Raw genomic sequence first — 27652 nt, forward strand, 5'->3', positions numbered from 1 at the left:
TAGAAGAATTAGGTGGACGCGAAAAAACGCAGAATGACACGCATACGTGTTTATTGTTGAAGTCTTCAATAGCATTGCTCAAACACTTATTGGGCTCCTCGAACACCCTGGGATTCTTCTCAAAGTTTGGACATGGATAAGTTAAGCCACAGTTAACCACACTGTCGGGAACGTCAACATCAAACCCCTGTAGATCACGAATAGGAATGTTAGAAACAATGTTAATGAGAGCATGCTCTACTGGGGCAGCCAAATCCATTGCCAAAGCTATACTTTGGCGGGAACTCTGTCTCAAAAAGTTCGTCTCCGTATTCTCTCATTTCGGGCACAATAAATGGCTCTACCTGAATTTCTTCTCTTTATCACTGTATGCGTAACACCAATGGGAGAGCTAGATTTTTGCGAAACTACATGAGAGTGGGTGGACCAAAGTAGTAGCCGAACGCCACAAGTCGTTCACTATTCGAGCGCAGAGGCTAACCATATACAAAGAGTCGTTGTGATGATCTTCTTACGTACGTAGGTATAGGGATGGCAAGTGTACCCGCCCCGCCCCGAACGGGGCGGGTTTTTCACTCCATTTTCGGGGGTCGGGTCGGGGTAAAATTTTCAAGGCCCGCCCGGGTTCGGGGCGAAAGTACCCCGACCCAGCGTGTGTGTATATATATATATGTATATGTATTTATTTATATATGTATATATACTTATATATATATATGTCCTTTAATTTTTTTAGCATTAATCCAAAAAACAATGTCTCTTTACTGTCAAGTAATCTAATCAAATTTTAAAAAGAAATAAAAATTGATATTTATTGGTGTTTAGTGAATTTTCTAAAAAGTTTTCTTCAAAAATTTATAATAAATCCTACACATAAAGAAATGGAATGAATCATCCAAAATATTGATTGCAATTAAAAGTTTAGATAAAACCGCGATACCAAAAGACACAAAAATAATTTCAAAACTTTTATTTTTTAGATAATTTTTATTCTTATTTTGCCTTTTTTAAAAATTTTACGGGGCGGGGCGGGTAAACCCGTTCCCCGATCGGGGCGGGGATGGGAGTACCCCAAAAAAACCCGGTCGGGGTCGGGGCGGGGGCGGGTAATGTCGATCGTGGTTGATGGTATCTCTCATGCTCGGCTGGGGTCATCGATCGTGGTTGATGTTGGTGTTTGTTGTCATGAATGTCCTCCTCCGATGACCCACGCATTCCGTTCGGACAACGGGATCCAACATGTAGATCGTGGTCGACAACGTCGTGGGAGGCCATATTTTCTCCTCTCCACCTTACGCAGAAACCTAGCGTTAGGAGTGATATCGTATCGGAATTTTGGTAACGAAGTAATATTACTAGGGTCGGTGTAACAGAAAAGACGCCCATGCAGCAACCAGTAAATTAAATAGCAGTCGAAAAACAAAAAAAATAGCCGACCGGACGAACTTGGCTAGATTCTATATTCCGTCTTCTATATGGATTAGAATTCTCAATCCTGGAACTTTTTTTCAGAAAAGTTTTATTAAAATCCGGACACATTAATTGTCAAAACGGACGGCGACTGTGCCGTGAGTAATTCTCAAATTTCGTCCTTCAATTTCTAGACACCGTTAACTTCTTACAGTTTTGCACTTTTTTTTTTATATTTATCTAGTATTTAATTTCGTAGTCTTTTGCGAATAAAATATATAGGAATAGAAACAAATACTATAAATAAGGAAAAAAAGAGCCCAGGCGATATAATGGCTGGAAAAAGCTCTCAATGAAAAGCAAAAGTTTTATTGAATGAAATTCAAGGATGAAGATTTAAAGATCTCAATGGAAAGTAGAAGGTTTAGTGAAGAAACTTCAAGGATATTGAAGATTGAAAGAATAATAAAGGACTACATGGAGAATCATTCTCAAATTGGTGGTATTCGAATCGGAATTCAAATGAACAGACAGAAGATCTGCATAGTTATTGAGCTAGCTAGCTCCATGGAGATTGAGTTAGCTCAATCAATACTTGTGACCAACTTTGAATGCTTCTTGAAGGCCACGAATTTGATTAAGAAAAAGGGGGGGGAAAAAGAAAAAAAAAAAAAAGGTGTTGGAGATCATATCAAGATATTCGACCTTGGAAGGAAGTTGATTTTTTATTTTTATTTTTTAAATAGTGGAAGGAGCTTGATTGAAGACAGACAAATCAAGATACAAAAATGGATAGAATTGAAAGGACAAGAATATTTGTGCGAGAAGATTATTCTTCAACAGCTATATTCCACAGAATAAAATGGAGAAAATGGCATATATACATCATCTTGAAGACCACAAAAAAAATAATCCAGAGCACTTTGCTAGCAAAGAACTGTAAAATCTTACAATGCAATAAAATTTAACATGATCAGTTGATAACTGTATACAGACATCGACGAAAATGCCCTACTCCACTACATTGCATTTATAGACGACAAATTTCTCCAAAGTTCGCTTACATTTTGCGCAAGTTACAGTCTCCTTGAGTCCGTCAACAAATGGTATAATATCAGAGTGATCGCAAGGCTCAGCTACAAGAGGTTTTGGTTCAATTGCAGTTCTAATTGCACCTGCTAGCCCCAAAACAGCCACATTTTCTCCCCACTCTGGAAAAAGATCCAAGCATTCCATGACTTCTCTCCCTTGAAGCCTAACCATATCAGTAGAAGAGCCTCTCCCAATAAGTACCCAACCTTTTTCATTTTCACCGGTGTCCATTAGCTCCAACAGTTGTTTTAGTAGCTGATCTTTATCGTCTGTGCAACCTAATCGGAGTTTTGATCTTCTCATGCTATCCAACCGATGCCAAAAGAAGTTAATCTTGGTGAAAGTTAAGGAACCGGTTAGCTTTTCATCACGTATGGTGGCTACAATGCTTCTTATTTGCTCACTTGGAATTTTATTGCCAACATAAACCATCTTCAGTTGAAGGCCTGAATTTATAATATCCCGTATCTTATCGGTGAATTCTTTGGTCCAATCTATGTTGTTGCTTCCGTAAACGCAAAGGTTTTGGTCCTCTTCTACCTGACATTAGTGCGTCAAACATTAACACAGGTAAGTTTTCATTTGATCAATGCAAGAAAGTTGAGTTGAAATCTTACCCAATTGGCAACCAGAGGGTCAATTCTGTCAAGCAATAGTTGGAAATTCCAAGCTTCTTCTCCCCATAGCTCATTTTCTCTTGAAATAGAAAAGGGATAGGCCCTAGCACCCCATACCATTGCCATATCAAAAGCATTTGAATTTGTAATTTTACCTTGGCTATCCAATACTACCATTATGGGATCCTGTTTGAAGTTCCATTCTTGTTGGATGAATTTAACAATAATCGGGTGTAGTGACCGTGGTTGGCGAATTGTATACCACGGCAAGGATTTTGACAAGAATTCATAAATCTGCTCTTCAGTGTAAGTCCATGTATCGAATGTTGGAATGGGAATCCATAGAACTTCATAGCGCCCTTCTAACGTCAACCGTTGGGGGTGGTCGTGCATCTGTTGCACCAACAAGAGCAACACTTCTATAGGGAGCAGCTCTGGATTTGAGACCAAGAGTATCACTACCTTGTTTTTTAGGTCAGACAACCCAATCTACCAATAAGTTCAAAGCTCTTAGTTATATTCTCAACGAAGAGATAATGTATAGGGATGCGTAAGGTATTACAGTTCTCTAAAAGAAAACATACCTTCGCTTTCGTGGAACAATCCATCAACGGAAAGTTATCAATTGAAGCAAATAACATATCAAGCGCCTCTCGATTGTCAATGTGGGGCTCCTTAAATAGATTCAAGAGCTTTTTATGCATCTTTGTCTCTATTAACTCACACAAAGAGGTGAAAATATTAGGATTTGATGTTGATACTTGATAGTAATTCCATTTTTAGGCTTTCAGTTGTGAAATCATGCTTTCAGCTGTGAAATCAAAGGACTCCAGTTATTCCAAAAGAGTCTAAAACTAACCTATCAGCTGATAACAAAGATCCACTTGCCGCTTGAGGCGACTGCTAATATTGCTCAACTTACACACCAAGCTTGAGAGTTCCCATGATGCACTTATTTCTGAATTTAAATGCCTGAAAATTGAAAACAAAAATGATTTTAAACGATTTTAGCATGCAACCTATAATTAACTGATAATCAAGTATGTCCTTTACTACTGAAGTGAAAACATCCTATGGATGGGCAGATTGAAGAGTAGGAACATGCACTTGCATATTCTTCAGGGCTATCAAGTCTGTGATTTGAGAAGAGCATGCCAAGGCACTTCTAATGACCCAATAAGTAGTGATATAAATCCGAGACTTTGCAACCATAATAGCGTCATTTTCCACGACTACATGTTGCAGAGGCAATCCTTCGAATTTGATGATGCACTTTGTCACATCTATAATGGTTTTCACCAACACGCTCAAAGACTTAAAACGAGGCTTAAACAATCTCGAATTGTTCGGCAACTGCTTAAGCAACGCAACCGATGCTGCCAAGGGGTTGGAAAGGTAAAGCTGCATTATTAGCCAGAATTCACCATAGCTTGTTGCAAAAGCTGAAAGCACTAGGACAGCTTTTGCATCCCATTTGTAGTGTCCTAGCATCTCAAACAGTTTCATTGTCCTTTCATGTGTATTCCCTCCCACAGAGCAATTGCAAAGTATCTGCAATAGAATTGATAGTATGCACCTATATCTCATATGCACAAACAAATTCAAAGATATAGAGAGTGGAGAGGGAGAGAGATTGCCTCGCTTGAGAGCTTATAGATGGTATGTCCCAGTGGCTCTTCAGATCCAACCACCTCAATGTTGCATATATTGCTCTCGGCCATGGCCCCAACATGTTGATCAAAAACCTAAAACAAGGTATTTTATGGTTATTGAAATCTTGAAATGGACTTTTGGTTGCATTCAGTCAACTGTACTTAGTAGGGTGAAAGATATTAGTATGAAAGATGAGTTCTACATAAATAGCAATAGAACTAGAGTCGAAATGTGTAAGCTTAAATGGTTCTTATTGGCAATAATCGACAGAGAGTAGCTATTCAGAGAGTCAGATTGATTACATATATGGAAGCCGTCAATATACATTTCATTGAATCAAATAAGAACCCATATCTCTGATCAAAAAATAATAATAATAATAAGAACCCATTTCTTAATCTGGTTTTCTCTGATATACAAGTCATTTGAAGAGAACATGAGTCCAAAAAATAAAAGATTTGGTAGGCAGAGGCATAGGGGTGAGTTAATACTTGAGATATGGTAGCATAAGACATGACGGTCTCCATTGCGTGAAGCAATAGCTCAGTATCAATGTGGTGACCATCAGGGTCGTGGGTGAGCACGATCTGCTTTATGAGGAAATCGTCCTCCTCCAAAGATAGCGATGATTTAGCACTTCCTATGAAGGTCATGGCCAAAGAAAGCCTGAAGGTTAGAGGTTGATAGGTTTGATCTGGCCTTCTGACCTTGCTCTTTCGCTTTGTCAGGGTTGTGGGTGAGCATGATCTGCTTTATAAGGAAATCTTCTTCCTCCGAAGATGACAATGATTTTTCACTTCCTAGGAGTGCATGGCCGAAGAAAGCCTAAAGCTTATAGGTTGATAGGTTTGATATGGCCTTGTGACCTTGCTCTTTTGCTTTATATGGGATGACTTTAGTAAAAATGACAAACATGTTCCCTACTTTGCTTGGACAAGTCACATTCTCATTTATTCCTCTCTCAAATAGAAAAAAAAAAAAAAAAGTGGCTGTACCAAGTACTAACATATCTAACAATAAACAGCAGTGACATAGAAGCTCTTGGTATGTGGCTTCAAATGTTTGTAGTTCTCACTTTAGGTACTTACTATGGATTCTGACGCACACAACTCATTTTCATTAAGCCAAATTAACGGCAACAAGAAAAGAGAAAAGGTAAAGAATTCGAAAAAGTAAAGGCAGGAGTAAAACATAAAAATATATATATCTTCGAAGTGTCCAGCAGCTAATTAATAAGTCTCATTTGCTCCAATGGCAGGCCAGAAAGTGGTAAGTGACTAGTATGCCATGATTACAGATTTGTGGAAATACTTGCAAAGAGGAAAGAATAGTGTCGATCTACGCATTTCCGCTCTCTGCAATCGCTCTAAAATAGACTCATGGGTACGATGTAGAATGTCATGAACAACATAAGTGATGCCCCGCTAACACCAAGTGATTTTAGGAGAAATGGTGGAACTTGAAAAACCAAAGATACATGAGCTTTTTCACTTTAAGTATTTACCCTTATTCTTTCCTTCTGAAGATTGTCGTACGGATACATGCTTAAAATATAGTTTCAAAGACCACTGTTTCTTGAAGAAAAAGTAGTTAAAGCAAATAATGGGGAATTAGATGTGGGGGCCTTATATTACACTTTTGAAGGTTAATGCAATTTTCCCACTTCATATGGAGCAACATACTCCAAGACTGAGACAGGATCCTATACCACACAATGGGCCTATCGAGCTTTTCTCTACCACACGATGAATCTATCGAGCTTTGATCGTGGTGTGGAGACAGAGACAAGGAAGAATCAATGCACTACAATGCACCAAAGTGTGAATCTGTCTTTTGGTCATCTGAAATCATACTAGAATTAGGCAAAGCTTTACTCCAGAGCATTTAGAAATTAAGGTGCTAGTTCACTTTTTCAAGAATTAATGAACATGACCCATCTCATAATTTCCCCCCGCTACCAGGAAGACTAATTTCCTGCAATGTGCATTAAAAGAGAAAATTAAGCACTAACCTGAATTTGCAAATGAGTGGCCAGACTTCATTTCAAAAGCCAATGGTGCTTCAGAGTCCACTAACTAGAAAGAATGGCTTAAGCCAAATTCATATACCCAAGCTGAGGTGACCAACTCTCTCCTTGGCCTGTTGATGAGCTAATGCCATTCTTGGTAAAGTCAGCAACTGCTCAACTACACTTTTCTTTCTTTTCTTTTTCATCATTATGTTTACCCTCGTACAGATTTCGAAGGGGAAAATAAAAATTGTTTGGACACAAAGATTCAGGCATAGATACATACGCAAGTGTCCAAAGCTGTTCAATGTATGCGTTCCACATGATGCATCATTCATGTGGGAGGATCTAAGTCCGAACATCTATGTACATATCATTGCTAAAAAGAAAGGAATAATTTTGGGCTGCTGAAATGCGAGTATTTGACCAATTCATTTTTTAAAAAGGATCAGACATAGTAGAATCCATTTTTGCCACACTCTGATCTTCACAGCTGTCCTCTATTCTTGATCACAATGGATCCATGTTCGTTATTTTTATTAGGTTCGAAATTTATTTGAAATTTAGGCAAACTCTACGTGTGTTATTTTTGGCCATTTCCACATGTTCGTTATTTTTGTTGGTCATGCTAGAAATTTATTTGAAGTTCTCAGAGTGCCCTCACATTGGCCACTCTGTAGACTGTACCAAAGAAAGTAAAAGGAAGCAATCATTTGACATGATAATATGGGATAGTGAAGACTACAATTGACTATTCTGGTATCTATCATAACAGAAAAAAGACTACCCAAGAGTACTTCAGTTCCAAAGAGATGCCAAAATCCCCAAACAATGTGGTCCAAACTCTTAAATAATTTTAATGATACAGAACTAAGAAGCATAGACATGGATAAACGTCGGAGACATTTTAATGCGTCCTTAGCATGTTCCAAGAGTATTGCCAACATGTCCTAGACTATCCACAAAGTGTCCAAGTAAAACAAAATATAATAACAACACTGGACAAGCATTTTGGCATGTCCAATACATGTCTAGAGAGTGCCGTGTGGTGTCTGCGACCAACACATGTCGGATATGGATTCTTCTCTGCTGCAGGGAATCACATAACGAATCAAGGATAAGAAAATCCATTCAAATAGGACACGGGCACCGAAAAAATCCAGAAAACTTGACATTCAATACTAACCACAAGATGCACATTCATTTATCTCAGGTAAAGAACCATCTGACAAACATAGAGGGAGGTTGTACACCCTACTATAATCCTCCCAAAATTTAGCTCTCATGTAACTGCAACATAAACCAAATACCTGAAAAGCCAGGACAAAACAAAAAGCATTACTCTGGGAACAAGAAAGAAAGTGTAAAAGAAACATAACATTAGGAGAGGAAAATGATGGAAGGACAGAACCACATAACAAATACCACCAACGACAGCTAAAAGAAAAACAAACAGCGAACTTGAACGAGGTTTGCACACCTTGAGTATTGTAAACATCAAGTAGAACAAGAAAATTACAACAGTGAACCATCTCAAAACCACATCAAATAACAATCCACCTGAGTTAGGCATTCCCCGGCATGTGACAAGGGTGTGCCTATATCTAAAAGTAAACCTCAAAAGTTCCTGATAAACAAGCAAAAAGATTGTACTGTTCAATAGATGTTTCAGTTAAAAAGACTAATAATCACCATTCACCGGATAATGTGGTTGTAATGAGAATCACATTATGCTAGCAAAAATCAACTTTCTGAAAAACAATTTAAAGGTGGTTGATAAAACATTACTTGGTTCTCATCATATCAATGTGATCGGCACTGAATAATAAAACAATACCCATATAAGTCCCTTGAGTGAAGAACATTTCTTAAAATAGCAATATATATACGTATAAAATATATTTCTTACTATCAATATGAAAATACACGTGATTTGGACCACTGCTAAACACAAATTCTGCGTATGCCACTTACAGCAACTCCAACCAAATTACGAAAATCATCAATCCATGAAACAGGAAATATCAGTTTCTTCAAAGAAAGCAGGATCTTTCGATATTACTCCGAGGAAGAAATACATCAAAATTACAAACTAGCCTTGTAGCAAAATCAACGAACAACAAATTTAGGTCAGAAATGGAAAAATAACATCGAAAATCAGATCCTCATTTTCAGAACCACAACACAAACAATGCACCAAATTACAAAAATCCCAAAAACATACCTCAAAATAATCATCACAAACAGATTGAAAAGAACTAATCGAACCTAAATGAGGTAGGAATTGGACGAAAGCTCGGACATTAGTAGGGAACAAAGGTTAATCGATCAGCTATTGGAAGAAATAAAGAACAAGAAACACACCTGATACTGACGATTGAAACCCTAGAAATTACTCACCCCAGTTCGCACAGCCTTAGGAACACATAAATGGAGCAATAATCGAGCGTCTTCTCTCAAGGACAGCAACAGCCGCTACAACAGTTGAACGGTACTTCCGCCTTGCCGACAAAGCAATGGAAAACGCAGTTAGACGCCAACAGTTTCGCCAGGAAATCAAGAAAAGAGTCATCTACAACTAAGAGGTTATTGCGTGAATGAAGGAAACTTAAAAGGACAATAACGTAATTTCACGGTGTGGCTTGGCTTGCCGTCGTTCGTTCTTTTATTACAAGAGTACTAGTGTAATGCCCGTGCTCCGCACATTTTCTCGTGCTCATTGTATTCATTGGTAATCGTGTGTTTTTTGGTTCCAAAATTTTTGACTTGCACTAAAGACCCAAAAAAGCAGGATATGCAACAATAAGGAGAATCAACCTTAGAACCAGAGAGATGAAAATATACATAAAAGTCGTATATTTTGAACTTCGTTCATAAAGTTTAAATTTCATTACCAACTACTAGCTGGAAAACGTCATTTGTAATAACCTCCCCAGGAAAGAAAACGCAAAGGCTGGCCAGAAGAGCCCTATCCTTGTATCCTACATCTTTGAATGGATAAAAGCCGCCTCGCTCACTCCCGGAACTTCAACATACATCCCAAGTATGGAGGACCCCATGCATACCAACTCTGTCAAGACGTAGACAACTCTAAGACCAATCCAAACATGCCGATAACCTATCCTACCCCCATTACATGCAAACGGAAGGAAACTGCTCGCGTTCTCCAAAATCTAAATGGCATTCTCCAATAGCATGGACATCACCGTATTGGACCAATGGACCTCAAGAAGTGGAAAGTTCCTTTCTCCTGACCACACCAAGATATGCCACGGTAAAATATACCATGACAAGCCATCTTGGCAATCTATCAAAAGCCCGGTAAAATCCGGATGTCAAGAACTCAACCCAAGAATGGGTAGAGACAATACGCTACTTCCCAATACTTCCATGTATCGCGAAGGGATATGATATATGGGAGACATGCTAGAGTTCTCCACCATCACTTTACCTACTCGCCTTTTGAAGAAAAGTAATGAATGCTCAAAGGCATCTCGATGGAAGATCTTGGTGGGGCCAGAAAATGTTGTAGCTTCCACCAACCAACTATGGGTATCGTACTACATAAAAAGCGACAATTATTACCACTAAAGCGACAATTATTCCCTGCTATATGAATTGGAAATATTCCACATAAGCATTCCCAGGGAAAAGGATAATTGACTTTAAAAAATAAGGAAAAAAAGAAGCACACCCATATCCCTGCTTCCATATAATTTTATAGTACTACTACTAGGTGAGGCACGCGTGCAGCACGCGGAGTGTCGTGCCTGTGAATTTTGTGTCCGTGATGCGGTAGTAGGTTTCATGATGAAGTTTTTAGGTATGTACATTGAGGTAAACGTTAAGTCTATGTGAATACCAATTATCAGTTTTGAAATCCGAAAATACCAAGGATGAAGTAAGCACACACCCCTTTAGAGCCTGTTTTTTGCAGCTTGAATTGATAAGCCAGGATCAAACTCAAATGCTAAGGCTAACATTCTACAATCAAATATGAAGTTTTGTAGTAAAATAAACATCAGTGCAATAGGTAAGAATGTCGACGCATATAAGACCTTTGGTCTTAACCCATCTCAAAGGCTGAAGAGAGGCCAAACTTGCACTAAAGTTGCTGAAGCAGCGTCCACACAATTAGAGGTGGGACAATATGGAAGTTTTCATCTCCAAACTACCCAAAAGTCTTCATGCAAGTGGAGAGAACCCTATGCATTCTATTTCATTTGACACTTAAACTAAAATTCTTAGCCAATGATTAAAGGTAGAAAACATTACATAGAGCATCACATTGAAGCTCATAATCAATGGTCAACAATCAATGGTCAACGTAGAGTGTGATTGAAGGCTTACTGCTTCATTAAACAAGCTACTGATCTATGCCAAGGACAGTATCAAAGGGTGATTATAATCCTGTCGTTAACCCATACAATCACCAATCATACCTGAAAAGGATAAAATTGAAATTAGCTCCAAGAATGACTTACCCAAATTGTGTATTTCTTGCATGATATCTATTATTTGTCTCTATGTCACATTACAACATGCTGAAGGGAAAATGGGAGGGAAGTTTTGGGTGGTGATGCATCAAAAGCGAGACACAGAACTTAATTTAGCACATGTATAAAATGTGGGGGAGAAGGATAATACTTCTATTATTTGTTATATACGTATCGTTACATATTTATAACTGGTTTGCCATGGTGATAGTTCTCCTGCGAAAATGAATTTTATAGGTATCAGTGACACAAAAACAAAGGAATCATGCCAACTAAATCATAGCAGCTACTATTAGATAAAGACAAAAACAACACTCACTATCGTTCACTATATATCAAACACTTCATTGACAACTAAATATGTACACTTATGAATATGTCATCCATCTAGCTATTGCTTTTTACATCCCAATTGTGGATGTCCTTGTTCAAAATAAAGGCAGCCACATTTTTCTCTAATTTATTTATTTACTTATAAATAAATAAAAAACAAAGGCACCCGCACTTGAATAAGTAGTCTGCTTTGTTTAGATGGGTCGTAGTTTTAAACGAATTCGGTTTAATCAATTTGTTGGAGCCATGGTAACAAATTTGGTTTATCGATTCTAGATGGTACCCAATTTCAGCCTCAAAACGAGTTCATGAGTAGGGATTGTGGCCTATAGTGAAGTATAGCTTCGAGAGTCTACAAAAATAAAAATTGGAGATAAAGAAAAAGTCTCTTAAATAGGTGATCAAAAACACATGGTCAAAAAAAAAAAAAAAAAAAAATTATTCAGCACAACAACATATCAATCCTTCATTGTTCCATATAGATCATTTCATAGAAAACTCACCTAAATGTTGAACCCAAATAAAGCAGAATCAGTGAGGCAGTGGTGTCCAATCATTCTCTGGCAGTCTCAATAGAAACTCTAGACATCAGTACGAGAAAAAGATAAAACAATCCTCACTTATATTCATACATCATCTGCTGAAAACATTAAATAATTACAAGTCAAAATATATAGGAGAAGAAAGTGCCAAGTTCTACGAAGCGGACTTCATGTTGTACCTCACCTGCCGAAAGCTACAAACATCACTGCCACAGCTCTGTCATCGTTTGCATACAACAATGGCCTGCAAGTAACTGTCAGTACAATAAGCAATACGAAAGACATATCATAAAAAATAAAACATAAAGATATCTTTTTTGGGACGTATTCATGTACAATGGCCTGCAAGTAACTATCAATACAATAAGCAATACAAACGACATATCATAAAAAATAAAACATAAAGATATCTTTTTTGGGAGGTATTCATGTAGCCGACCCCAAGTGATTGGGACGTAAGGCTCGGTTTGGTTTGGTTTGGTTTGGTTTATAAAGATATCTTTTTTGTTAGGACGAAGCAATGTTACCACAATGGAGTTCCCTAACAGGTCATATGATCATGTTCAGTTAAAATCTCATCAGAAACCAATATACAGGATAGCCAAAAGTGAGGCCCCATAGCTTCTCCAGAACCCACTAGAAAGAAATCTATTTTTTAGTTGTGTTCTTTGTAATATCAGTTTCCACGTATATTGTATCATAAACTTGAGCCCGTTGTACAGAAGATACCAAGAGACAGTATTGGCCCATAAAACCATATATCTCAACTTCCAATTTAAAATACTTAAATTCTTTAAACCACCCAGTTTCAACCACCAATGCTCCTTTTTGCATTTAGAGAATCACAAACTAATAGCATATACCTCAAAGTGACTAACCAAGTTTGTTAAGGCATTAGCTTAACAGGTGCAGGCCTGGAGGGATCCGCAAAGATGCTGTGTTTGTCAAGACTCAAAATGAGAGGCAATCTATGCCAAAAATGGGCATGCATGTACATAGAGATAAATGGAGTAGGACTTGGAACATTTTTTCTCAAGAAGTCGATTAGTAGGTTCTGCGACTCTGTGAACATATTGCTGACAATGTATCAAATATCCTCGATCCATATATCTTCACTATTTATGTTAGTTTACCACAACCATGCCCAATTTCCCTTGAAAAGTTAGATAACTAATCGGTAATACGAACTCAATTTAAATAAACTACATCAAGAGGGTCCAAAATAGTTTTGTGAGGTAAAAAATTCTTTTTGAGTGAAATTCAGCATTGATAGCATGCTCCAACAAATTGACCAGAGCAAAGCACACTCAAACAAATTCATTCTTGAAATAAGAGTACCATCCCTCCAAGCACAAATAATACAAATCATCCATATAGGCCATATGTTTTTCTTACTGTATCAGAATACGTAATACAATAAAGATGCTACACATACAAACGAAAACCTTTTTACAAATCTTCTCTCTAGTTGGACTTTCATGAGCCATCTTTTGGAGAGGGTGTTAAAATCTTTGTTCCAAAGCTTCACACAGATGAGTTGAGCAGAACTTCGGGTTTGATAAACTGGTTTGATCATTTGGATAAATGCAGTAAAAACACTCACAATAAGAACCGGCCGTACTCGCACTAACAAAACAGAACCTAATATTAATTGTTGATCAACCTATTGAGTCATTGATTGTGGGAGGTGGTGTTGAGTCTGTTGGCTATGCAGTTTAAAAATCCATTTTAAACATCAAATGCCTCTTCTATCGCTACATCAAGACAGATTTTTTGAAGCGGAAACTCGTGGGAAAAAAAGAAAACATGATTTCAACCATTAAAGAATTCAAAGCCAGAGAGATCTCATAAAACCCTATTTTCCCACATCAGAGGCAAATAGTGACAGAAATTAGCAGGAAAGACACAATAGTACAAACAATTCATACGAGAAAACCAAAAAAGGAAAAGGAAAGAGAGTCAGAAAGAGACCTATGGGCTTTGTTTTGACGCTTAGCTCCGCTGACTTTGGCGAAGAACTTGTTGAGAAGTAATCTCTTCATGGCTTATCAAAACTACAATGACAAAGCCAGACCATGTCTGCCAGGTGAGTTAGGAAAATTTTAAAAATAAGTCCCTGATTGTAGATGCTAACTTACATCGCAAAACTTTTCGAACCTAAAAGGCATCCAATTCCTGCAAACATCAAGGGAAAATAGTAAAGATCTACGATCACAATGAAGCCAGTATAATCGATCATGGACACAACAAACTATGTCAAAAAAAGAAATTTTTTTAAAGATTGCCAATCCGAGTTTTTTATTTCATCATTCAGATATACCTATTCTTTTGCATTTTCTTCAAGTTTTTCCAAATCGATTGAGTTTCATGGTCAATATCCTCATCTATACCATCGGAGTCTTCAATTCCCTCCAATTCCTCGTTCTTTTCGGGTGTGGTTTTGACACTCAAAGCGACTATAAATTTATGGAAAACTCAACTCGACGGAACTCATTTGTTCACGTCGTCAGCCTGTATTTCCAAATGAATCTCGTCAAGCAAAAAATGTGAGCAGAAAAACTAAAAATCAAGATCAACTTGCCCTAGCACAAACAGAAAATCAAAATTCCAGGAAGACATCAACTCACCCAACTCATGAGATAAGCGCAGAGGCAAAGGAATGGCAGATATCAAAGGACCAAACTCGTACAGTTCCCTTGGTTGTTAGCGATGATCTCGATGCGATTGTGCTCCCAAACTTTGACGCATGAGTATGTTGTTCCGAGATCTATTCTAATCACTGGTCCTGAATAGCAAATACACCCTCAATAGAAAATATATTGCAAAACTAAGAACACTACAAACAAATCTATAAGCACCATGTGGTATGCTTAAAACAATCATATCAAACACTACAAATGGATCTATAAGCACCCTCAAACACACTCAATAGCAAATATATATTCAAACCAAGAACACCACAAACAGATCTATAAGCGCCATGCGACATGCTTAAAACAACCATATCAAACAACACAAGAAGCAAAGAACCCAACCTTAGGGGAAAATAGTATCAACTTAATCGCATAAAAAAACCCAGCTATTGTATCATCAGAAGAAGAGATAAACAAAACAATATATATCACACATTCAGAACTATATTGCTTCTTTTGATTGTCAAAAAAACTTTTGTCCCAAAATTTCATATAACTCTTATAAACTCCATCATAACGTATGCGTCAGGAAAATCTGGAACATTATGAATACCTAATAAAAAAGAAGCAAATATTAAAAAAATACAGGAAAGCACAAACAGGAGACCAGAATCACAGGAAAAATCGAGAGGAATGTACCCTGGATGGGTAGGAAACATGTGGATTAAGTACGCATGGATCAAAACAAATCAGGAAGCACAATAAATCGGCTGGACTACGTATATATTTATGGAAGGGAGATCTATAGCCACGATCGATTTCGGAAACCAACAATCTACAGCTTGCATGGGTAAAAAACATGCAGATTAAGTACGCGGAGAAACAAAACAAATCAGAAAGCACAATAAATAGTCCAAACTACATTTATGGAAGGGAGAACTACAGCCTCGATCGATTTCGGAAACCAACAATCTGCAGCATACAATATAAATACTAGTGTAATTCAACGTGCTTTGCACGACACCACGTGCTCAATCTTTGAGAATTTTGGTTGAGCTTGGACAATAGTGGTTTCATAGAGAAAAATATTTAGAGTATCAAGCATTTCTTATTTGCAGATACATAAATCATTCAGCCTCTAATATTATGCTAATAATTATCCTCCAAACAAAGAGACCCTGCAAGTAATTCTATATTCAATATATGCATGGAGTGGAAAAAGAGAGTTACAAAGGGATCAAAGCCCTAGAAAGCAAAGTACTACATATCTTTAAAAGTACTCCATATGATAGTGAAAATAAGAGATGCGAAATGCTATTTACAAAATTAACAAGGAGCAAGCAAGAAGAAGACAATAGAGAACCAGCTTTGCCTATAAAGAAAACATTCTCCTACTTGGCAAGCGCAGATCTCTCGCCAAATATCGGAGCGAAACTGCAAAGTCACTCTGTTGCTCTTCCGGTAATTGATGGTAGCCTGTTAACTAGAACAAAAATCAGAAGGCTTATTCTTCTCAACTTGGTTTTTGAAAGATCCAAAGCTAAGACACTCTTAAGGAGATTTACAAGATTGTATCTGTCGAGTGGCACAAAAAACTCAATCCATCAAAAAGATCCTCCAACCAAGTATCAAATGGACATTAATAATTTACCTAAATAAGCTAATCCCAAGAACATGCTATTAAGGACAACTGTCCTAGTTATTGAAAGGAAAGTTCGGCCATTCATCTTTTTTGTCTTTTTTTTTTTTGACAAGAAAAAAAATTCCATCCCCCGTGTTCATTCTGGCGAGTTTTAGCATCCATCTACCGAAAAAGGCATTTAACAAGGATAGATTTTTTGGGAAGGGGAAGAGTGAAGCTTATAATCATAGATGTTCAATCTAGAAATTATTCTTTCCTCCTTTGCCTGATGGAATTCACTGCATAGGCTACATGATAACATTCTACTCAACTCAACTCAACAGACCTTGTCTCAATTATATTTGGTTCCAAATTTCAGCAGTGTCGTTTGACACCACAACACTTGGCTTCGCACTTGAGACAGGAGAAGATGACCTAAAGCTTAATTGAGGACATAAGATTTCAAATGTAGTCAAACAAGAGCAAACAAATAGTAGTAATGGCATCAAAGATTGGATATCATTTCTCTAGATGCTACTGGAAATAATATGGTATCACATTGATGTTTTGAAACTTGATTTTGATAGGTCTTGTAGAACTAAAAACTAGCATTAATCATGACTTCTTGAATAAGCCTATTGAACGAAATCTTTGTCTGTGACACTGTCCTACCTTATCGCCCCAATCAATGTTCTCCTAAGCCTTCCAACTATTTCTTTGCCACTGTCTTTCATTAGTGCTGCATCTCAATTCATCCTGATAGATTCATTTCAAATTATAATTTCTCATAATGCCAACATCGATTTCAATACTCTCGTCCAGCTACAGTAATTGTGCAAATATATTCTCCCTAACCAGTAACCACCTAACATGGGTGCATACAGCATAGTAGATCTTATATCAGGCTTATCAAATGTACCCTTTCAACTTCATTGCTAACTTCTGTTAAAAAAAAAAAACTTCACTGCTACCCCGTGATCACACAACATATCTGATGCACATCTCTTTCATCCATCCCTCCCTAATTCCAAGATTCACATCCTCCAAAAGTTGTCCATGTTTCTGAGTAAATGACCAAGCTATCAAAAGTCTCCGCTCTTAAGTATCAGCTGCCTATAAAGTTCTACTCAATCTTCATCTTAATCTATCTTTGCTAAAATTACACTCCATCTCTCAGTTCTCCTTACACAGTTCAGATTCCAGTGTATATTATGACAAGTCTAGCTCATAGTTTACTTTTCTGTTTTCCCCAGCCAAAACTATATCTTCGGCCTCTATAAACAAGATACACCAATTATCATCCTCTTGAATACTCCTATTTAGTTCATCCACAAGGACCACAACTAAGGTCAGCAAATTCAAAAAACTTTGAAACACTCATTTTAACCTAGCTTACAAAACAGAAAACAGAGTGGATGGCATCTATGTAGACACTATCAAACGAAGATGATGACTTACCCCATAAAAAAACAAACAAATACGTGCCCCGTCAACAGAAGAAGTTACTCCCTTGGTTTGAGGCATTTCAGGAATGATTTCAAGCTTGGTAGGTGTCGCATCATTCTCCCAAGAGTATATTCAGCCACACTTTCATTTTCCGTGCCTAAAGAATAACGAATGAAAGGTTTTCCTTCTGCAGTTTTAGCTTCTGATCCTTGGTTCAACCTGCGAACTTCATAGTTTGGGCAGCCACCTTCCTGAACACAACAGTAACAGAATGTCAAACAATTAGGCAAACTGGAACGGGCACTTGTTAAGGACAATTAACAAAGAAATGGAAAATGGGAGAAGTAAATGCCAGGATTTTGTCTTGAACAAGGAGGAAAAGATGCCAGGAAGAATAGCATCGACTGTTGCTTCTAAATTGCGATGAACTTGTAGCTCAGTCTTCGAAATTATCTCTACACCACAACTAAAGGTTGAGGGACCTTTCCTCTCTAGTATTGTTTTCTGAACACCCCTCCGACTTGCTTCTTCGTCCCCTAGAGTCACACTCTGAAAAATAGATAAGTAATGTGACAAGCCATCACAAAGTAAGCCATTCTTCTCCTAGAGAATTAACATTACAGACCCAAATAGTCATAAAATCCCATAAAGTCACAAAATGAGCTTTGGTAATGATCCATGCATGTCATTGGTACCATTATGCGAGTACAAGACACAAATAAAAAACTATTAACAGAAATGGTATAGCTGTATGAGAATTACTTAAAGTAAACACCTGATAAGTGGAAGTAACAATTATTCAAAGTATCATTAGAAATTGCATATCAAGTAGAAAGCACACATCACAACCAAATGCTATATCACCTGTATTCCTCCAACAAGCATCCCCAGTGAAGATTCATAGTTAAATTCTCTATTGTCACCCCATGAGTAGTGGCAACTAACTGAATGCCATGCTGTGCAATTGTGCTCGCAGAAATTGCTTCTAGTTTTGTACCATGATATTGATACATGGGATAGGGAAAGAAAAAAAAACTCCAATAAAGCATTGGATGTTGAAGAAAAAGGTAGAGGCAAAAACAAGTCCACGCGCAAGATTGAAGCACTACAGTTACAAAAGGCATCAAATTCAGTACCAATAAGCCAGCAGCAATAGAGCCCGAACAGTGGCAAATTGGATCAAACAAAGCCACACAAAATAGTCATGTATCCATACAGCAATGGCAGCAGCAGCACACCAAAAGCGAGGCTAAAACCAAGGCAAACTGATGAATTGGTTCCAATAAGCGAGGCTAAAACCAAAACTTTGACAGCCTGTCAGCCTCATCTCTTAGCTCTCCAAGATGTAGGAGTTGCAAGAGAGCAAGCAACATCAACAACAGCAAAACCAAATAAGTGTCACAGTACCAAAGCAATCTGGTATGAGTTGGATCCACAAGAATGTCATCACAACTGAAATCAATTACTTAGCCAGCAGCATCTCTTAGCCATCAAAGATTTAGAAGTTGAAGAGAATAGAAACAGAGAACAAAAATGACAGTAGCGTCATTAACTAACTGTTAGGCCTCTTGAAGAGGAAAAAAGCTACCATTATACCCTCAAAGAGCAGATATTGAAAATCTGACTTACAGACATTTTGGACTGCTTGGAGTTGGCAAAAATACGAGTACCTAAAAAGGAATGAGATGTGTTTTTCCATGTGACATTCCAAAATAGAAGAGTAGGCTTTGTGATTTGTAGCTGTCTCTAAATACATATTAACTTATAAAATATATAAGCAAGAGAGTTTACAAATTTCTCATAGACATTACTTCATTTCATTTCGCTATATAAACTCATGGAAAATTAAATTTGAGAATATGTTCTTCACAGTACAGGAATCGCAAGAATATAGTCTATATAGATGAGTAAGTCTTGCCGGCCAAAAAAATTTCTGAAAGAGTTAAAAAGAATAACAATCCATACTCCATAGTAAGACTAATTAGCAGAATACTATTTCGTTTGATAAATTGAAGACCCAAATTAAACCTAAAAAAAGTCTAAAATGAATACAAACCTATCTTCCAAATGTAAAACTCGTGAGAAAATAAAGGTACAAAAATGCAGTAAACCCATTATTCCAATGACAGTATGCAGTTGCATTTGGAAGGTGGAAACTATCAAAAACTGAAACTATGCTCTATTTCTCAAAAGGAGTTATCAAGCTTTTGAAGAAGCTGAAGCACTCATGTTTTGCCAGTTTGATTTATTCAACTTTGCACTCAACTCAATGACATTTACACATTCATTTGCCTCTAACTGTGCGCATGAAATAAAACTAACTTTAGCCATCTTCTCTTGTTGCACTTTTCTGTTTCTATTTCGGGCACAATCTGTGATCTCAGTGCAAGAAACGAAGCAAGACACAGGTTTTCCCAAGGAAATTTCCACACTTTCAAAGCATTTAAGAACCAGAACCTTATGTTTTATGGAGATTTGAACCATTGCTTGAAACTATAATTAGTGCATGCCATGGTTTTCTATACTCACAGAAGACTTCATGACTGAATGTTCTATGGAGTCTGAAGGTTCCAGAGCCACAAGGAATGGAGAGCAAAGGTGGTCTGTGGAAGATGTCCAAATTTCAGTGTACTGAGATGGGGTTGTTAAGTCCTCCTATTTTGAGGCTGTATTGACTCATAAAATTTGACTCCTGATTGATAGTGGATTAGGGGATCCGTAGAATAGTCGATGCATTGTATATAAGTTTTTTTTTTTTTTTAATCCTCCAAAACGCCCCTCGGGCCTACCATTTTAATAGTATGAGAAATGCTACCCCATCCCAGTCCTTCTGCACTGCCTCAAAGTCTTGCTTCCATTACTCGACAGAATAATGCCATTACAAATCAACATTTTGACAGTACATATTTTCATGCTAATACGTATGTGCTTGAACACAAGAATGAACAAACCAATTTTTTTCATCCTCAGTTTCAAATAGGATCCATCTGAAAACACCCATATAAGCTAATTTTATTGGCACCACATTGGATAACGTAAGGTGTCCAAACTTTGCAAATACAGTCACAGAGCAACAAAAGCCAACAAGCAATGGGGATGTCAAATCGTTTGCATTATTGCAACCCTCATGTTGGGTAATTCAAAATTCACGGGTGACCAAGAGGAGGCATTCTAATCAGCAGATACAACTATTGTTGATACAGTTAAAATTCCAAAAGCAAACTATTGGGAAAGGAAAAAAAAAAAAAAAAAAGAGTCGAGCACACCTATAATAGTCCCATGAAGTATACCAGCAGGAGTGAGTATGGTTGAAATTTCGAGTTGCTCCTTCAAAAACAAATAGATATGGCCCACTATCTCATGATTCTCATCCAATGCAATATCAAGTGATGTGCTTACTGATATATAAAGCACTATACCTCCTGCAAAAAAAGAGAGAAATATATGATAGACCAAGTCACTTAGAATATGAAAGTAGGCCAACAAATGTAACTTAACGAAACGCAAGCAAGCCTGAATATTTTAAAATTGCTATTACAAATAGAGCACACTATCATATTAGGACCCAACAGAAGTTATAGTTTTTGGTTGTTAAATTCCAGAGCAGATCAACAAAATACGACATTACGATGCTGAATTATTAATTGTTTGCATCAAGGAAAAAATCACACCTTGCTCAGAGGTTTCAGTTCTTACTTTGGTCTTGGACAATAGCTTAAGTTGGTTACTTACAAAAAGACAAATTTTTTGGTGACCATGGACAACATCCACGGAAACAGACAGAATAAGAGAATTATGTGTGCCTTCTTCAAATGAAATCTGACGCCATGGTCATTTAGTTTTAGAGATAAATCCTTTAAAATTAACAAAAAGAACGTCAAGGTTACAGTAATGAGGTAAAATTGTTTCATAAGAAGATTTAAACTTCCTATCTTCTTGGGAAATGAACGACAAGTAAACAAGAGATAGAGTAGGGGAAGGGAGAGAGGACATTCATTTGAAAAATACCTTTTGCTCAATCCTCAAGGGATAGGCCCAGGCCACCTTTTGGCATGGCCAGCAAAAGGAAGATTTCTGAGAAGGGCAGCATTCCACAGACATTCTTCTCGAAACAGGCTAGCCCACTGCTTCTTCACACAAGAAAATTGCACCCATTCCAACATGGGAACCCAGATAAAGATTTCTATTAGCAGGTGATCTGGAAGCTTCCCAATTGGGTAATCAGCAAAAATGGAAGTGATAATTTTGCTACTGTCGGTCATTAGGCTATGGAACTGCTCAATACATAAGCAAACAACAGAGTCAAATTAAAAGGAGTTTTGAAAGAGCGGGATTCTTTATGACCACTAACAGGCCAATTCATCCACAACAAAATCAAGTTGCCCAACTTACCAAATTCTTGAGAGCCACAACTCTTTTCTCTGGTGGTTCAATTGAGTTTGAAGTTTCACCTGACATGACATTGGACATAAAGTAGAATCAATTAGCAAAATCAGAGCAGGATTAAAAATGAATGAGCTAATTGTCCAACTGTCCACATTGACCTCGTGCTTAGTCTCGCAATGAGATTGCAGAGGGGCTGAGGTAGACGCTCATGTCTTCTAGATTATGTATAGATCATCATGCATCGGTATTGTTCTAGCGATGTTATGAGCCACCTTAACTATTGTGTTGTACTTCCCAGGTGTCCATATAGCAAGAAGGTATGAGCATGGGTCATCTGGTTCTCGATTGTCCAACTGTAATTTTAGCAAGTCCATTGAATTAGAGTGTGCATCTAAACATGTAAGAGTCTAACCCCTTTAAGTAGAGGATGCAAATCTGGAAGCTCGTAGCTGCAGAATGTAGGATAGGCAATTGATATAAGTTAGCAAGGATCAACACTCATTACATGTTAGGGAAAATATAAGTTTGATTTCTCGATCAACACTCATTACATCTATCTGGTGTTTTTAAAATGTGGGCTCTTTTCCAAAAATTCGTTAAAAACAAATTGGGAAAACATGTTTTCTTTTTTTAAGTGTTCTTAACAAGAAAACATTGATAGCAAAGCCAATTTGAAAACTAATACACAAAAGAAATGTTCTTCAAATGAGAACCCAAAGGGTTAAACCTGTAGAATAAGACCAGAGATCACAACTTGCCTGTTATAGCTTATCCCATGGCCATATTCAGCTTCAACAATGGGTAGAAATTATCCAGATAACCCAAAATCACCCCCAAACATCACAAATTGGGAGGCAGAGATTGAGAAATGAGATCGAGAGAAACGCATGGCACAAGGAGAAATCAATAAATCTAAAATACTAAGAGAGGCAGAGATTGAGAAATGAGATAGAGTACTTACTGTATCAATTCCACCGGCAGATGGAGAGACAGTAGAAACAAGCTTTTGTAGATAGAAAATCAGTAATGTCAGGAGATAGACCGTCTAGTATTGGAGGATGCTCATCCAGAGAAATCAAAAAGGAAAATCCAGTTGCTATTGCTATTTCCAAGATTCCCAATCTAATACACAATATCAAAATGGTCCAGTTGACTTCCGAGAGATATTAAGCAATATTCTTGACTATACATCCAGAATGAACAATGGAAAAAAATGGACTCCAATTACTACTAAAGATAATTAAAGATCAAGTATAACCACCACAGAAGAACAAGGCATTTAGGGATCACAACTGTTTCATCATGAGAGCAGTACAAACTGTATAACACAAAGAAAAGAAACCTGGACGATTTGGAAGAGCTGGAGATCATAGTATGGAGGCACGCATGTAAGAAGTTCAATCATTGTGCAGCCAACACTCCATATGTCAGATGCAGCACAAACCCCTGACATCTCAATGACTTAAGCATTTTGAATTTCTATCAGACGCAAATATTCATGATTGCATCTCACATATGAGCTACTTAATTACTATTAGATGATGTCATCCATTGGATTGCTCAACTGAACACCATGATATCCAAAAAATTGTCCTCACAACCTTTAATGTGGTGACTTGAGTAATCTTTTCAAGCCATCAATTCTCTAGAAATTGCAGCAATGTTTAGCATGGGCTATCAATAGTTAGCCATGGTTAGTAATTAGCAAACTGCATAAATCTTGGTAAACAGCAAATTTGCTCCTGAAAATGTATCATAAAGGATCAGTTTACAAACTCACTACCTTCAATCTACTAAACATGTATTTTAATGAACAATTTATATGCATATATACATATACCGATATACATATTCAAAGACCCACATGACTATTAGCGAATAGAGGGTTTTTTGTTTTCGTGCTAACTTGGTTCTAAAATCAGTTCATCTTATTCAATGACCAACACCCTTGGTTCTAACAAAGTTAAACCCAATCATGATACGGCAATCGATAAATACAACCGTTATTGGTGGCTTACCTGAAAACGGCTTCACAGTTCACACTACATCTGCAGATTCTGCACTCGAAGAAACCAAGGAGATCAGAGAAAGAAAATAAAGTTGCATGTCCAAAGAATTCGTGAGAAAGAGAGAGCAACCGTTAGAATCTCAACATTTAAGCGAAATCAAAAGCTGATCATGTAACTACTGGACTGAGAATTTAAGAAAGGGATTTAATGCATAAGAAATCGCAAAATTTACTAGTGTTATGCGTATTTCGTTTCGAGGTGGATAGGTTTTCAAGTGTGTTCATCTTTGTCGGCAACTTCTTCTTCAATTTTACTTGCCATGGAAGAGAGGAGAGAGCTCTGAAATTTGTTGAGACTTGTTGTTTGTGAGAGAGAGAGAGAGAGAGAGAGAGAGAGAGAGAGAGAGACCGAATACCTTTCTCTGTAGTTCTTGCTTCCCGGCAAAGCAACGAAAAAACTGGTAAAGGTTAGGGTACGATCACTGGAAAATTCGGAAGGGTCAAACTGAGTACAAATCAATCGGCTGAATAAGGACCAAAAATCAGTGAAATCCGAAAGCAGAGCACCAATTTGCTGAGTGAATTCCGGAGAACCACCTATCATCTCTATCGCTACCGACCGTTCCCAACCCAAAGGCAAAATACCAAAACTAACCCCAGCTGCACACATGCAAGGACCAAACAGCAAGGAAAACTTCAGAGGGCGAAAACATAAATTCAAATCATGGTTTGGCTTACCATAGTTGGTTCTTTTATTACAAGTGTATTGATGAGCGTCACAATCCTGTTTGCCATTTTGTTTGAACACAAATCCATAAATTCAATAGGTATGCCACACAGTCGAAGCTTATGACAGATGTCTTAATGGCTATGTACTATGCATTATAGGACCCATCCCAATCCGGTTATATAATCCTAGAGCAGCAATGTGAAGGCAATACTTCTGTTCCACGGCCTTAACACACTCTCACGACTTCAATCTACCATAACATATGCCTCCTAGATATATGCAGTCCGACATTATTACATGCCTCCAATGTATGCATTATTGGATAATGTAGGCTGAAAGAAGCCCGTGCCAAAATAATTCAAGCCTTGATCAACTAAGATTTTGAATAAAAATGACCACATAGAAAAAACATCACTTAGCAAGAACCAAAGCCATATATTCCTTCAACTAACATCATACAATCTGGGTACAAGAAACTAAGCTTTTTTACTGCAAAAATCACTCCAATTACACAAATCCATCTAATTTCAAAACATGAAACCTAAATCAAAAAAATGAGAGAGCATCAACTTAACAACCATGTCTACATACCGATGAAAGACTGCATTGTCAGCCCTTGAAAGGGTTTCCATGAACTTTTAATGCTTCGACATGAAACACGGGAAGGCAGAGGAGGGATGCCACCATATGAACCCGAGAAATGAGACTTTGAGTTGAATACCCTCGGGGAAATACACGGAGTGACCAAGGAGCATCCATTCAGAATTATCTTCTGGCAATCAAAACAACATTTTATGTATATATGTGTATAACGTATATACCATCACAAGATACAAAATATTTGCCTGCAAGAGTACAAAGAAACATAAATGACACAAGCAAATTTTTCCAGCTCCCGATCAGATACCAACAGATATATGTATCCAAGACTCGTGAGACTCACAACCTAAAAAAGTAGTATTTCTTGGAGAATAAATACCACCTTTTTGAAATCACTCATTACTCATTAGTAATTGACCCCATACGGAACGATGTGTTTGGATCTTGAATTTTTCATGGAATTGAATGTGAATGCCAACTAAATGAGTCTTGCCTACAATATTTTTCTTCTCCAATAATCAGCAGAAAATGAAGTTTTTTCCACTAATAACTCTTTGTTCTCATCTCTCACCAAACGCAACAAACAACATATTAGCTTCTTTGAAATCATGTTATTCTCTTACCTACTTATAATCATCTCAGACATACCAAGCAATACAATTATTCACGAAAACAGAAAAACACAATAGTTTTACAGCTTCAACACCAATTCTTTAAAGACACCAATTCTTTAAAATCACTCACCAAGACAATGATGAAAGTAACATATTCCAAAGCATTTTATACTAAGTCATGGCCTTATACATTCACAGTAGTTCCTATTTTCACAACCACGACACAAACAACGCACCGAATTACAAAAATCCCAAAAAATACCTCAAAACAATCATCCCAAACAGATTAAAAAGAAGTAATCAAACTTGAATGAGATAGGAATTGGACGAAAGCTCGGACATTCAGTAGGGAACAAAGGTTAATCGATCAGCTATTGGAAGAAATAGAGAACAAGAAACACACCTGATACTGACGATTGAAACCCTAGAAATTACTCACCCGAGTTGGCACAGCCTTATGAACACATAAATGGAGCAATAATCAAGCGTCTTCTCTCAAGGACAGCATCAGCCACTACAAAAGTTGAACTGTGCTTCCACCTTGCCGACAAAGCAATGGAAAACACGGTAAGACGCCAGAAATTTTCTGGGAAATCAGGAAAAGAGTTGTCTACAACTAAGAGATTATTGCGTGAATGAAGGAAACTTAAAAGGACAATAACGTAATTTCACGGCGTGGCTTGGCTTGCCAACGTTCGTTCTTTTAGTACAAGAGTATTGATTGATCTTCAAGAAAAGCACATAGGAGTTGGACTTCAATTTACACACCACACATTTGCTGAAAAGACTTGTCTCTACTTCCGATGCACTAATACAAGCAAAACCCATGACCCCAACAGACGTATGTAACACATCTCCAAAAATGGACGAACAGAGTGTTTTTTCTTTGCATAAAAAAATAGTACAACGGCTTTCCTTATCGCCATAATGACTGCACTAACAACTCGAACAACTAGCATATGGTGCCATCAGTTATACGGGTACACTTCTTGTCCAGCCAGCACAGTTCTAGGAGTATAATATTATAGACTATTGGGGTTGTGAAGCGATCGTGCCCACAACACAAACATCTCGCTTTTTCAGACCTACAAAGAGAGAGAAGAGAAAGAAACGATCTCTTTCTTCGTGCAGAAAAAAAGGTGGGAATTTGGGGAGATTTGGATGGAATAAATCGTCGGTACCTGTCACCGCTGCAGAATTCGAAGAGGCAGCTGCGGCCGGAGAAGATGAAGAGGCCGATATCAACGTCGCAGAGGATAGAGAGTTCGCTGTCGTTCTTCGTGAGACTGCTGCGTCGTTTGGAGGAGACCTGGCGGCTGTTCTTGTCTTCTATTCGCTTCAACTCAGGAAAGGCCAGAAAAGTTCCTTATAACCAAAACCCTAAGGGTGCGTTTGGTTGGATGGAATGGAATATAAGTTGGAATAGAATTAAGAATGGAATGGAATTTGAGGAATTGAAATTG

The 27652-nt window shown here is 37.6% G+C and overlaps 1 protein-coding gene and 2 long non-coding RNA genes across 9 annotated transcripts; all 3 read right to left on the bottom strand.

The window, feature by feature from the left end:
• Nucleotides 1-2251: 2251 nt before the first annotated feature.
• On the bottom strand, nt 2252-5864 carry LOC131310997 (protein SIEVE ELEMENT OCCLUSION C). Its single transcript, XM_058338299.1, has 7 exons — nt 5264-5864; nt 4757-4864; nt 4225-4670; nt 3979-4091; nt 3704-3831; nt 3120-3608; nt 2252-3042 (listed from the first exon to the last, which is right to left on the bottom strand). Exons 1-7 carry the CDS (start codon nt 5423-5425, stop codon nt 2422-2424), a joined length of 2067 nt encoding a protein of 688 aa, XP_058194282.1. The 5' UTR covers nt 5426-5864; the 3' UTR covers nt 2252-2421.
• A 2708-nt stretch (nt 5865-8572) lies between these two features.
• LOC131310998 (uncharacterized) lies at nt 8573-22307 on the bottom strand. Of its 7 annotated transcripts, XR_009195365.1 has the most exons (8): nt 22244-22307; nt 21860-22125; nt 14779-21273; nt 14472-14662; nt 14123-14326; nt 12331-12395; nt 12113-12190; nt 8573-9281 (listed from the first exon to the last, which is right to left on the bottom strand). It is a non-coding gene; the product is annotated as an uncharacterized LOC131310998 (long non-coding RNA). The 7 variants fall into 7 exon arrangements; XR_009195360.1 differs by lacking the exon at nt 8573-9281 and having other exon boundaries at nt 11097-12395; nt 14779-18400; nt 21118-21273; XR_009195359.1 differs by lacking the exon at nt 8573-9281 and having other exon boundaries at nt 11097-12395.
• LOC131311000 (uncharacterized) lies at nt 22308-27567 on the bottom strand. The gene is made up of 7 exons (XR_009195366.1): nt 27371-27567; nt 26593-26729; nt 24662-25747; nt 24479-24559; nt 24256-24294; nt 22989-23683; nt 22308-22686 (listed from the first exon to the last, which is right to left on the bottom strand). It is a non-coding gene; the product is annotated as an uncharacterized LOC131311000 (long non-coding RNA).
• Nucleotides 27568-27652: the final 85 nt, after the last annotated feature.

The sequence above is a fragment of the Rhododendron vialii genome, chromosome 12a (assembly GCF_030253575.1).
Source record: "Rhododendron vialii isolate Sample 1 chromosome 12a, ASM3025357v1".
Taxonomy (NCBI): domain Eukaryota; kingdom Viridiplantae; phylum Streptophyta; class Magnoliopsida; order Ericales; family Ericaceae; genus Rhododendron; species Rhododendron vialii.